This window comes from Anthonomus grandis, chromosome 1 (genome assembly GCF_022605725.1).
Source record: "Anthonomus grandis grandis chromosome 1, icAntGran1.3, whole genome shotgun sequence".
NCBI lineage: Eukaryota > Metazoa > Arthropoda > Insecta > Coleoptera > Curculionidae > Anthonomus > Anthonomus grandis.
Window position 1 is genome coordinate 34769 of NC_065546.1, and position 14647 is coordinate 49415.

A 14647-nucleotide genomic window follows, 5' to 3' on the forward strand; every position below is an offset into this window, starting at 1 on the left:
AGGCGAATTTTGGAGTTGGTTCTCTGGAGAGACAAAATTTTGTGCACTGTATTATTAATTTGATAATTGATAAATACAGGACGGTCAAAAGCGACACTAAAAAGTCCCTAATTAAAGTAGGCCTCTAGGCCTAACCTCTTTACCTTACCAGGTAATACACTTTCAGACAGAATTTCAAATCATTTCAGAAAGGTAATTTTGAGTTATCATAAATAACAGTTTACAAAAATGCTTAAAAATTATTTTTAAAAGAATATTTCACAATTCTATAAATTTTTTGTTATGGTTTTTAGGAAACTTATGTTGTTTCTGAGATAACATTTAAAAAATTGAGTTTTTAACATGTAAAAATAAATGCATTAATTATTGATTGCATTGACCTACTGCATAACCTCTTGAAATAATTATTTGTGTAACAAGTATGTAAAATGATCCTTTTTTTATGAAAGGGATATGCACACACTTTTACACTGGCCAGCAGAGGGCGCTTCTTACTGCACTACTTACTATTTCAAATGTCAATAACTTTGTTCACAGTGTAGAATGTAATTTTTTTGTAAAAAAAAACCCACATCAATTTATCCAAAAAAACCCCTTCTCCTAAACCTGCTAAAGTTACACCATTACCCCCTAATACAAAGAAAACTCGTCTAAGAAAATTAAAATTAACTGTGCAAAGCTCAAAGATTATTTGATACGCCTTGTATGAGTTGCCATAGTTGCTTTCCATTATTTACTGTTGTCCTGTATACCACAAAATTAATATATCCGCAGAAAAAAATCCAGAGGAGTCAAATCTGGATAACGTGAGTGCCAATTTACGGGGGCATCATTACCTGTACCTATCCACTTATTTGGGTACCGACCATTTACATAATTTTTGATATTTCATAAAAAAAAATGGAGCACCATAATGCTTGAACAAAATATTTCTTCGAAGTTAAAGAGGTAAATCTTCCAATAAAGTTGGCAAAAATGTTTTATAGAATCTAGTTTTAGATGCGGCAGATAAATCTTTCCCGTTAATATTGTAGGAAGGTATGGCATTTGGATCATTGGCATCGTATTATCGAGAAAACTGCTTTAGCGGGTTTTAAGAAAAGACCTTTTTTGTTTAAAATTGATGAGGAAATTATTTTTTTTTTAACAAAAAAATAAACTAGACTGAAAACAAATTATAGACATTATAAATATAAGTGCAGTGTGAAGTGACCTCTGATGGAAACGTGTGCATTAGAGAGTGCTGCATACAAATTTTTAAAGTAATACAAAAAACAATTGTTTTGAACTAAGGCGAGTTGTTAAGGTTGATTAATTCGGTCTATTTCGATCTTATTGAACTAAGGTTTATGTGGTGATATTTCGATTTACATTTACACGACATCAAACTCATATTGATATAGAATTGTTAATCAATCGATCGCCCAGGTTTATCTGGAGACATTCTGTTTATAATTAACAGAAGAAGCTTTAGACTTGTTCATTTTTATATACGAGGTTTTGATAAATAAAATGCGTTTGGTCGGTTTTATATTTATTATAAATGATCAGCTTAACTAACAGAAGTGCCCATCCCCAATGAAATTGATTTTTTTTTAAATATAAAGCAACATTGCTCTTTACAGCATTCGCTATGTCTAAGGCTGTCCTAACAATTAAATATATTTGTTTTTAATTATTATTGTGTCATCTACTTTTACATAATAAACGTTTCATGGGCAATACCAACCTTACTTTTCGAAATACAAAGTTCCTACCACTCGAAAACTCTTCCAAAAAGAATTTTTAATTTGTTGTTTTATCGCAATTTGGTCATAAATGGTAATAAAAATACAAAACAAAAAGGCAACAAAGATAATAGAAAATGCCAATGAATTTCAGATTGATAGAGCTTTCGGAGGTAAAGTATATACCTAAAATAATATGTACAATAAGGACTAAAAAGCAAACTTAAAAAGTAAGGTTAGGCTAGAAAGGAGGTGGTAATAAGTACACTCATAAATTACGTTATACAAAATAATATTTTTTATGACCATACAGAGTAAAAGCACGAAAACAGTTCAATCTAGATTTTGTGGTTAATGAAACTGAATCTTCGGTGATTAGGCTTTTCACTTTAAATGAAGAAGACGAGTATAGGCCTCATTATTTTGAAAATTCTAATAATTTTTAAGGGGTCTTAAAATTGACCTTTCCTTTTTGAAAATTGATATAGAAAGTATATTAAAACCTTGATCAGATGATTATTAGAACATCCAAAAGTGTTCTATATGAAGAATTTAATTTACACGTTTCTTAGTTTTTTTCATTTAATTAAACAAGATAATTCTTAATTTACAATAACTTTATAGTTTTGTTTGCCTCTCCATTAATATGAGAACAACGCCTATTATATTAAAACAAATTGGTGAAAAGGCCATTTTTTTTATTCAGAAGTTTAAATTTAAAGTAGATATTCCAGGAAAGTGTTTTAAAAACAACTAAAACAGCAACCAATTTAAAAACGGATATTTTCCTTTTATCAAGATTTTTTTTAGATCTTTGTTTAGTCTTTAATCCCTTGTGATGAAGATTAAAAATGTTCTATAGTTCCAATTCTGTGTAGATATCATAATTTAGAGTAACAAAAATGTACATATTAAGTATTTAAAACCTTAACACAAAGATAGAACACTTATCAAACGTTTAATCAAATAGTCATTAAAATAACTTAGCTGATTAGACATTTTAAGACTTTTAGTATTACTTGATAACAGATTTAGGTCTGGAAGATGAAAACTCTTTAAACCACCTTAAGCCTTCTCTCTGATCATGTACTACCAAAAAAAAACATTCGTAACTTACACATACTACTATCACACAATATGTACACCAGTTTAAGAGAACTACAATAATAATAATTACTCTTGAAGACCAAAAGAAATCGCACATAGGTGGGCCCGTAACTCATGACCAGCCTAAACAACGACTTGCTACGTTAAAATAAGCACAAATTAAGTAGTGCGTCTCCAGACCACTCTTCGTTACCTACAAACATATATTTTTTTTGCAAAACTATACTGTCTTATATAAGGCTGATAAATGTGGGCAAAATGAAAAATTTAATTGTTTATTTACAAATTTAATTCTTAATAAGGGATTTGCAAACTAAAAATAAAACTACCAAATAACTGGAAGTTTAATCAAAGAAAAAAATATTTCGAACTCGTAGTTTTTGGTGTTTTTAGAACAAGTGAAGCCAAATGGTTTTATTAACAGTGATTAAAATTGCGCTTTATTAAGATGCATGTAATTTTCTACATTTGATTGGAGGCAACGAAATTTAAATATTTCTGCAAAATTAAAGAAAAATTTCAGTTCAAGAATCAGTTCTATAGAAAATGCTTATGCATGCGTAAAACAAGACCACAATTAAAAAAATTCTATAAATATTCGAGGATATATATATATGAGGAAGAAGTTCAAGGAATGAAGGTTATATTAATTGGTAATATTACCTTTTACACAAGCTAAATTAATTCCAAATTTAACAATGTTTATTCCCAATATAGTTGTAATAACTGAAGAATCATAGGTAAATTCTAAGGCAACAGCAAATTACTTAATGTAAGTAGCTTTTCGTTGCCTCCCACCGCACATAAAAGAAGAAATTAACATGATTGATTTCCTTTTAAAATATTTATTATATTTCGTGGGATTACATTATATTAAAAAATAATAAACTGAAAATAATTACTAAATAGAATAAATATTTACCGTACAATGAAAACCGATTGGCTTATAAAACAGTTTCATGTTGACATACAATGTTTCATTAATATAATTGATTCAATAGTTGTGCCAGACATGTTTATTTAACTTAAAAACATAAGCAAGGTGGAAAAACTAAAATATTTGCCATTATTAGCGTAAACAACAATTCTGGCGGTCCGAATCTACAATATTTAATACTAATTTCACTTTTAATTAAATTCAAACGTTCGTCTGAAAAAGAGTTTTGAATAGGACATGTGTATGTTCTAAGAAGATTTCCTATGCACGTTCTTCAATTCCACGTATCACAAGCTTGAATTAAAGTCGAGAGTTTTTACTTATTCTTTTTGTTTTAACCTTATAAACTAACTTTTTAGAGCATTATTCGAAAAAAATTATATGGTTGGTTCATTTAGGATATAAGCTTAGTTTTCGTTTACTTGTACGCCACTGAATGTTCTATATTTTGTTTAGATTTTCACTAGAAACGAGAGTCCTGTTTTTGTTTTCGATTTGCCATTTTTAGGCGTGCTTCGTAATAAAACCGCGTTGACAATTTAAATGCCAAGAGAATTTTTCAAAAAACTTATTTCAAAAGCAAAGTGCACTCATGTATAATACATAGTATGTAAAAAAAAAAAAATAAATTGGCTTCCTAAAAATGTGTCATCGAAAACGAAAATGGAGGCGCGGCGTTCGAAACTGCACGCCTCTAGTTCGGTTCCGTCTGTACTATGTCGTCGGGGTTTCCTCGCTAGTTGAAAGGTCCCTCTCCCTGACTAGTCACAGCTTTAGTTCGTTCGCTATTTTACTAGCAATGTTTTTGAAGCCAATACTTGTACCTGGAATATAAGATTTTCATTATTTATTTACTCCATTTACACTTCAATGAATTTTTTGTTAAATGGCTTACTTTAGTATCAAACTGCTTTAAAAAATGGCGGAAGAAACATTTTGCAATTATGTGATATATTATCAGGTTGACTGCCAAGCGGTCATATATGACCGCTCTTACTTATATCGCAGAGTGTCGAGCGGTCATATATACCGGAGCCTTCGTTGCCAGCGGGTATGATTTAGCATGTATTTTATGATGAACTGTGGCCGCTCTGGCCTCGGATTCTAGAGTAATGTATGGAGTTTTTGCATACAGTTTGCAATTTGGGTTTTTGAATGGCGGTTATGTCTGCTATATTTAATACGATTGAATGACCGCTGTGGCACAGAAGGTAAGTATATTTCAGAAATAATACAATAAGGTTGAAAAAGTGACTCATATTCATCACTTGATGGTAAAAACGCTGGATCGACGATTGAGTCGTCTTTATCTTCACTACTGATATCGCTTTCAAAAAATATTTAGAAGTGGTTATATGTCTTGGAACAAGTAAGTAAATGATAATGTTTGCAGCTTAGAAATAAATCTACCTAGTTTGGCATTCAAGGCTAAACTCAAAATTCTTTTGCTGCGACTAGACATAGCTGCACTCTTTGTACGTACTTGTCGAAAATCTAGAAAAAACTAAATGTTTCTATTTCATACGTACGTAACACCTGGCCCACCGCCGTCAACTGTATTCATACATGATCAACAGTTGACCAGTTGTACTTTCACCTTCATTTATCACTTTACCACGCTACAAAACATACTGGGTTACAGTCGAACAAGAAACGTTCGCACGGTTCCTGGAAAAATTTACTTTTTGTCGCGATGGCCGATGCGATGCCCGCTTGGCCACAGCGGCAGACTTGTTCCTACAGTGCCGGGCGGCCATATATGACCGCTATTTTTTTTATTTATTCTTTTTGAAGAAAAATAATTATTCAAACGTTTTGATATCGTTTCCTTAATTTATATGCAATGGTTGTTCCGAAATGTGTTTTGGCACCTAGGGAAACTTCTGGTGATAAACCTCGGGAGTCAGCCTATTATGAGTCGATTTAATAGGAAAACATTCATTTTAATTAGGTTTTTCAGTTACAAAAGTAAATAGACATGAAAGAAATATAGTTCTATGGTTGGAATCTTTGGCGTGACACTCAAATCACCAGCAGTTTTGCCACTGACCAAAACTTTTTATTTTATTCTCTTTTAATGACACGTGTTTCACTAACATTTTCGGGAGAAGATTAAAACTAAACTAAAACTACAACTACTTATAAATGATCTTATATATTAAAGATGTAACTAATGTCTTGTATTTTATATAATACTTTAAAAGTTTAGTTTTAATCTTTTCCCACAGATACTAACTTCGTTAGCCAAGCATGTGTCACAGTCAAACAAGAGTTTGGTTAAGGGTAAAATTGTTTCGTGATATGAAAGAAAAAGGTTGTAGGAGCAAAAGCCGTGCACAGATGCTTTAACCAATAGTGTTCACCCTCCCAAAATACCATTAAAAGTCTAATGAAAGGACCAAAACACAAAAAACTAGTCTTAATCTCTATTAAGCGTTCTGATTTAATGATTACGAACTATAATTTTTCAATAGCCTGTCAAACGAATTTGAAAAAACTCATATGATAAATAGTAGACCGTCTAAAACGTATTAATTATGTCTCGAATCAAGGCAACCACCATAGCAGCCGATGTTTCAAGAATAACAGCTGGTATTTTCCGCTCAAATAGGTGGCTCTTACTCTAACCCAATTCACACTGTCAACGACAAAGTTTAACGGAAATATTGAAAATTTAACGGTAATGAAGTACTTCGTTCGAAAGTTATGGTATGACTCTATTGCGACGAATGTGTCGGAATCGGAATAGTATCAAGCCTGGTGAACCAGGCGCCCTTTATATCCACGGCAAGAATTTGGATACCGAAGACTCACGAACATCTTCGGAATCAATCGTTGGATGAAAAATGCAATTGGGAAATCATATTGGAAATAGAGTTTTCCGTCATGAAAACGGTACGGATTCACGGGCTATGACCTTATACCGTAAACAAACTTAATTTCAGCCGGGTATTTCTAGGTGAAAAGAGGGGGACAAATGTTACATGTATACAGGAAAACTGCGGTAAACCGAACCATGATTTATATTATATTTTGCAAAACAAATGATGTCCCTCCATTTCACAGGGCTTCCCAAGGTAGGTAGGTAAATCTTAAAACTTGCATAATAGGTTATGTAAACATTGCAACAACATCAAAGGAAAATTAATGAAATGTATGGTGATGAAAAACCTCTCAGTTTTAGGCATTTGTGGTTCTTTATTATCCTAAGAATAACCAGGGCTGAAAACAATAAGGCCAGAGACTATAACATAGTCAACGGAGAACTAGACATAACCTATAAGAAATCGAACCTTTCTATGGCACTCTCAGACTAGAAACCTCTTTAAGTTGGTCTCTCTATAAATGTTTACCATTACAAGCCTCTCATGACTCACAGGTAAAGCTTAAAACGTACCTGTACTTGTAAATTATAAATTTAGAGGTTAAATGTTAACAGGGCAAAACTATCTAAGTTTTCTTATAAAATACTGCCTGGGCTAACCCTTGTTACCATAAAATAAAGACAAATTCTTGTAACTTCGTTACACTAGGAATGCCTTTTTTAAGGCTAAGAAATTGTTAAAATCGGTCAAACCGTTAAGAGGTTAAAACCACTTATTGTAAAAAGAAGTGAACGCCCACCACCATCTTTAATTTTGAAATAACTGATTTTTGTTTACAAAATTGATAGATAAACTAGTTCCTTTAAAAATGTAAAAAAAAATGTTTGGGTATTAGGTTCTTTATTATTAGAAGTTGAAAATATTTTCCAGTGATTCTTCATGATTTCATGTTCCCAAGATATGGCCGAGAAACAGTTCACCCAAAATATTTGAAATAATAAAATTCGGCTCTTTTTAACTATGATGTAATATATAGGGCGTCCCATAAGAAAAAACTGACCCCCTGTCGAAATATCACATTCCTAAAAGGAAAAAAAAATTACATCGGATTCAAAAATTTTAAGTCAAAACCCAAGAGTTTTGTATAAATGTTTTTTTTTCACCTAATTCATCACAATTACCTATTAGAGCGGGAAAGACATCCAATATATTTATTAGGTTAACAATAATCTATATATTTAAAACACTAAGCCAAATTTTTCAGCAAGTTCGTGAGAGAGTTGTATTGCATCAATTTACACGATCTTTTTTTTTAAATAATCCTCTGGTTACCGAGACCTTTCAACACTATTTTTTTCTTGTTTTATTGCGTATATTTTTTATAAAAACGATTTAGTTTTTAAGCCGATAACATTTTCTGTGCAGTATGGCGAATGCGCTGGTACGTGGATCGACAAGACCGGGCGAGGCGACTCGAGGTGCGATATGCACATCTGACGTCACACGAACGATAGGTTATAAATACTACTGCCAGAGGCACTCGCACTTGCTTCATTGTTGCACAGAAAACAGACCAAGGACTGATCAAAGAAAAAAGACCATTTTCCTCTTTGTGTTCTGTGCATTGTTGATCGTTGCTCTACTTTCAACATTTCGTGTTCGGATTGTGGTAGTCGCTGATCGTTTATAATTTTGATAAAGTTAGGATAGTTGTCGCTGGTGTTTGTTTCTTTTTTGTTATTATAGGATATTGTTTTTTTTATATTTATATAATCGAATACTGTTTTTAAGTTTTTGTTGTTTTTAATAAGTTTTAGGTTATAAAGAATTTCCGAAATAGGTTGCTTTTATTTCGTGTTTATATAGAATCGTTAAAAAAAGTTAAGAACTTTTTTTCCTTATTCCCATTTTTCAAGTTGTTAATTTGGGAAATAAATATGGAAAGGGAAGTTATTCCTATTTTAGGAGATGGAAATTGTTTATTTCGATCGATTTCTTATTGTTTGTATAATAACGATGGACATCATAGGAAAATACGATTAATGGTTGTGGAAAAGGTTAAAAATGAATGGGAGTATTACCGAAATTTTATTATAGGAGATTTATCTTACAGACTGCCGATCAGAAACGCAGTAGATTACGAAAACTTGCTATTACATCAAACGGGGCAACTTTTTGCTTATATTTGCATATTTCAGCAACCTTCTAATGCAGTCTCATTGTGGGATACTTTTAGGGATTCTCTGAGCGAAGATTACTTGCTTCTTTACAGTCAGGATATTGCTAATAAACTAACTCTTAATGATATTAATAAATCTTTAACATTACATGGTTTTTCTCTTTCGACATTTAATTTATCAATTGTAAATAATATACCATTAGTTCCAGACAATGCACCTTACTTAAGTTTAAATTATGATTGTGATTCTATGATTTTTCAGGCAAATCAGGAGCAACGTCTAATTATTAATGAAATAAGTAAAGTTATACAAGAAAACAATATTAAGAGAGCAATGCTTATTTTATAGATGGTCCAGAAGGTACAGGAAAAACTTTTTTGTATCAGTGTCTTATATCGAAGTATCACAAAGAGGGTTTTGACGTAATATCAGTAGCATGGACTGGAATTGCTGCAATGCTTTTACCAAATGGTCGCACAGTACACAGTATATGGGACGAAGCGCTAATGGCCAGTGCTCATGCATTACTGTGTGTAAATCGTCTTCTTCAGAATATAATTGGTATTAAACATCCCTTTGGAGGTAAAATAATTTTGCTTGAGGGAGACTTTCCACAAGTTTTTCCGGTTGTTCCTCACTCTTCGAGACAGACAATTGTTTACCATTGTATTAAATTTTCTCCACTGTGGTCGAAATTTAAAATATTTAAATAGTATAAAAACATGCGCGCTAAATCGGCAGAGCAAGACTTTAGTGACTTTCTTCTTAAAATTGGCAATAGTGAATATCCTGCTTTAAGTAATGAGCAAACTCAAAATTCAGTTTTGATAGAATTGCCTTTAAGTATAATAAGCAAACAGGACATCGTTACTGAAATTTTTGGCGTTGGATTTCTAAAAGCTGAATATGTAATACAAGTCTCCAAATACGCAATTCTTGCACCAAAAAACGAACATTGTAATCACATTAATACAAAAGTTTTTATTTAATACCTGGAATCGCAAAAACGTATGTTAGTGTAAATCATTTAGTCACTGAAAAAGAAAACGAAATTCTTCAATTTCCAGTAGAGTTTTTAAATAGTTTGGAATTAAGCGGTTTGCCTCCTCATATTTTGACACTAAAGGTGGGTGCCATTGTGATGCTATTAAGAAATTTAAATGTATCTCAAGGCTTATTAAATGGAACCAGATTAATTATAAGACATATGTATGAAAACTGTTTAGATTTGGAAATTATCACAGGAGTTAAAACAGGACAAAGGGTATTAATTCCTAGAATAGATCTTACGCCTTCAGATAGTTCACCGCCATTTAATTTTAAAAGACCCCAATTCCCCATTCGTCTTGCTTTTTGCATGACTATAAACAAGGCTCAAGGACAAACCCAAGAACGGGTTGGTATTTATTTACCGGAACCGGTGTTTAGCCATGGCCAGCTATACGTAGCTATGTCGCTATCGCGCTCGATCGTTTGACAATTTAAAAGTACAAATAGTACCTAAGGGCAACATTACTTCAAATGTTGTCTACAAAGAAGTTCTTTGAATTGGAAGACGGGTAATTTTATAGATTACTTTTTTTAACATGCTTTGACCTGTGTTCTAGCGTCGAATTTCGACGGGTTCAAACTAGTTGCAGTTTATTTTAATACCTTTTCCACCTTTCAAACTGGCTCGTCCAGACTTACCTGAAATTCTCTTAAATCTAACTCCGTTCAAAGACAATCTCGGCAATTTACACACTTCGATTTCCCACTGTACAAGACTGTCTGTGTTAGGGTCTCCATGCACGCAAAGCAGAAGAAACCGTTCGCGTTGTTCATAGTCACAGTTGTTTGCGTCTAGCACCTTCGAAATTAAAAAAAAAATAAAATTATATCAGAAAGTCGAGGGATAATAATGACTTTTTTTACTCTTATTAAAAAGTGAAAGGGAAAAGTAAAATGGAAATCAAAATCTAACCTGAAATCACAAAAATGTAAAAACTTTATTAACTTATGCAGGAGAAATAGTCTTTCAATACGACAATTTTCTTCTAAATGGTTTCTTACCTTTCTGATTTCAGCCATAATCTCTGATGGATCTCTACTGGAAGTAGTCTTCATTGACCACGTGAAACGCAAAGATCTGGGCTTAACATGTTCTTCATTTTGTGTACCCCCACCACCAACCCTGAAATGTATTATGTAAATTTAAATAGCACACAAATAATATAAAATTAATATAATAGATGCGATAACACACAGGTTAGTTACAATGCAGTGTGTCTATTAAATGCTATGTCGTTTAACAATCAGGGTTGGCAACCTTTGAAATTAAAAAGAAAAAAATTTAAAATCCGGCCTTATATTTAAAATTTTCAATTTATTAATTTTATTCTTTAGTGACAATAACCGAAAGTATAATAAAAAATACTCGCGTTTCGATAAAGCGCAAATTTGGCCCACACTTTTGAAACCTGAACTTACCCCACTGAAGGTAAAGGTGAATTGCTGTGTTTAACTTGTTGGCCGGGCTCTAATGCTCTGAAAATAATAAATTGGAACGTAAGAAATAAATGAAAAATTAGTAGAAGCGTGAGGATGACGGAAAACATAAAGTTGCAAATTAAAAAAAAAAAAAACAAGAAATGGTTATAATGACGATGAATCAAAGGTTTAACTAAATATAATGATGCATAGGGATTTTATGGTTAGTATGTTAATGGCTATTTAGTTGCTTAAATTAATTCTCAGTGACAACCACTCTCATAATGAGATCACGATGCAATATTATTAATAATATATTATAACCTTATCGAAACTATGTTGAGGGTCATTGTTAACAAATATCAATTTATATCTTTTGCTGTTTGAAGCTAATTGAAAATTACTGTTATTTACTAACGGAAATATATAATAATGGGAATAAAAAGTCAAAAAAAACACTTAAAGAAATTATATTTAACCAATTCATTTTACATCAAAGACTTTATGAACTTTTCTATTAATACATTACCGTAAAATGGTCTTTTCAATAAAGTTTGAGATCATGGAACCTTTAAATCGTTTTTAGGTTTATTTACATATTTTTTAAAATAACGCTTTCTTTAGTGACTAATAGAAAATCTTCAAATTTACATACGAAAAAATGTTGGCACAGACAGAGAACCAGAATATTTAAAACTTTGGCGAATATTATGCTAAGAATACTTTCGTACCCTCTGAAAAATACCTGAGCATCTATATGTACGATCTGTCATTCTTTGAAAAATTAAAATGTTTTATTTATAAGTGTCTACTTCACTACTGAAGTTACACCACTGGTTGAAGCAGCAAAAATTATGTACATTTTAATTTTTTCTTTAAAATAATTACATATAAGTTTAAAGCCAGACTTACAAAATAAAAATATTTAATCTAATAAAATTGATTGGTATCGCTTTGCTTAATAAATTATTATGTATAAAAAGTCACTAATTAATATATTTTTTCGCCGAATAATGGTTATGTTTTAGATAAAATAACTAAACAATATAATTAATAAAGTGACATAATGTCCAAAAATATTAATGTTTCATAGATTTCTTGCTAATGATCAGAAGTCGATTCAAAGAATAATAACTTTCTATATTTTGTGTTACTAATGTTTTATTAATTTTAAATTAATACTAAACGCCTTGTGTCGAAAATTACATATGAAAGATAAAGAATTCAAAATATTAATTTATAACAAGCTCTCCATAGGAAGTAATATCTTAAAACTGTGCGAACCATCCAGAAGGTGATACAGAATTATAGTTTTTAATTTAGGTTAAATAAAATTGACCATATTAAACTCTTCTAATAATAAAAGCACATTTACAATCAACTAATTCTATACCACCTTCTTGCTAAAAATAAACAAAGTTGTAAAGGTGTCTGAACGTGCTGTACAAGTGTACACTAAAATTCTGTTCACTCAGACATCAAAATCACTTGATATATCACTAAACGGTTGGCTCGGCCTCCAGTGCTGCTCTGCCAAGACATCCACGTAGGGCGGAGATGAGGTGGGAGGAAGTGGTAGCAGGATTGGCTCCGTCAAGTGGCTTGTCCCTCCTTGTTTAGTGCCTGTGCCAGAAAATACGGGCTATTATAGATATCGCCCTATATAGTACGCCATTCGCAAGAAATTTAACAGTAGGTAGGTAACAGGCAAAAGGCATACATTTGTTTTTTATTATTAAAAAAAATAGATGAGCACGCTTTGTTCGACTAAAGGGGAAACAGTACGTGAACTTTGTATAAGGGAAAAACCTCCATTATCTGGCAAACTAATGAATTTTACACTTTTCCTGCAATCAAACTGACCTCAAATGGGTTTAGAAAGTAATTTTAATTATTCATTAATTGTTTGATAGTACCTTCTATAATTTTGTTTCTAACTATTTAGTTATATAAAGTTTTAATTATTTACTTTTATGGGATTATTGCAATAGATAAGTATTTCCAATTTGTCAAAAATGTTTTACCATTTATAGTACTATTCAAATTGTATTAACCTTAAAAGATAAGGAGAAACCAATTATAACAATTTTTCATTTAATATAACTATCAATTGGAGACATAGTCAATCTTGTTAGGACTTAATTTTTCCAAAGTTATATATTCAATAAATTTTATTATGCCAGAAAAAATCATTAATAAATGAACCCCAAATTTGGAAAAAATAGTACATCCGACTAGGACATCATTAAACCTAAAAATAGTTCTTATCCTAACTTGGAAAAAACAAATTTATAGCGAAAATTAGATTTAAAAGAAAAAATTAGATGTTTTTGCGATAATTTAAAAATTTTAACACTTATTTTTATGGTGCGTATTTAGTTTACTCTTAGTTTAGTTAACTCTTTGGTTATCGTAGATAGCTCGTACTGAATTTTTAATATAGAGAAGTTAAAGCTTCTGAGTATAACATTCTTAAATATAGTAAATGATACCTAAAAGATATACATAGATCTTGCGAATGGCTTACAAAAGGATTAAGGGCACCAAAATCTATAATAGATAATCCAGCTGTCACTCAGGACAAAATATAAGAAGGGACTAACCACTCGCGCGCACACACAAATGGGCAACCCCAATATAACTGAACCCGTCATTACAAAGCGTTACAAAATATTATTTGTTTGCTAATAAAGTGAAATATAAAAGCTAAAAAAAAGTGCAAAAACAACAGTGAGTTTTATAAATAATAAAAAAGCTAAAAAAGACGTTTTATGAATTGCAATAAACATGCAAAAGTGATCTAACACTTTATTAAACAATTAAACAATACAAAACTAATATTTTGGCTTTGATGCCTACAAAATGGTGTTATGCAATGTAATACATGTGACAAAGATGATATGTTGTTTTTGTTCAATTTTTAACTACACCAATGGGGACACAAGTTTTAAGTAGATTCTCCATCAATTAACATCCTTTTTAAGATTTAATACTACATATATTTTGTAGTAATAATCTATGGAATAAAATAAAAACACATCTGCTATATCAAACTAATTAATAAGATATAGATTAAAATTCAATAATTTTAGGAAATTTGCTCGTCACTGTAAATACAATAAAAAATGCTAGCAAATCTAGCACTTCAGTAAAAATCGCAGTGTTAAATTAGTTGGTGTTAATAAAAAGAAAATATGAGATTAACATAGATGTAACGCTTTATAACGGCTAAAACACCAGTGAACAATGAAATGATTTATGTTTTTGTGTCAAACAATTAATTATATTTTAAAAATAAAACATGGTACAGAAACAATCATAATAAGCAGGTTAATATTAGACCAAAGCCAATTAACAACATACATCACACTTCTGGCGAACGATTGGTCAGGGATTTTACCA

General features: G+C 31.3%; 1 protein-coding gene across 13 annotated transcripts in view; it reads right to left on the reverse strand.

Annotated features, from left to right (window-relative positions):
* Positions 1–3663: 3663 nt before the first annotated feature.
* The window catches only part of LOC126743440 (serine/threonine-protein kinase MARK2-like), a 105283-nt gene continuing 94299 nt past the window's right edge, over positions 3664–14647 (reverse strand). For 11 of the 13 annotated variants that reach the window (XM_050450636.1, XM_050450627.1, XM_050450553.1 and 8 more), the window contains 4 exons: positions 11246–11302; positions 10829–10949; positions 10466–10625; positions 3664–4595 (listed from right to left, as the gene is read on the reverse strand). In XM_050450636.1, the coding sequence (XP_050306593.1) occupies positions 4537–4595; positions 10466–10625; positions 10829–10949; positions 11246–11302 (397 nt within the window). In that variant the 3' untranslated portion in view covers positions 3664–4536. Of the gene's footprint in view, positions 4596–10465; positions 10626–10828; positions 10950–11245; positions 11303–11699; positions 12869–14647 lie in introns of those variants that run through there. The other 2 variants (XM_050450583.1, XM_050450608.1) reach the window with 2 other exon arrangements.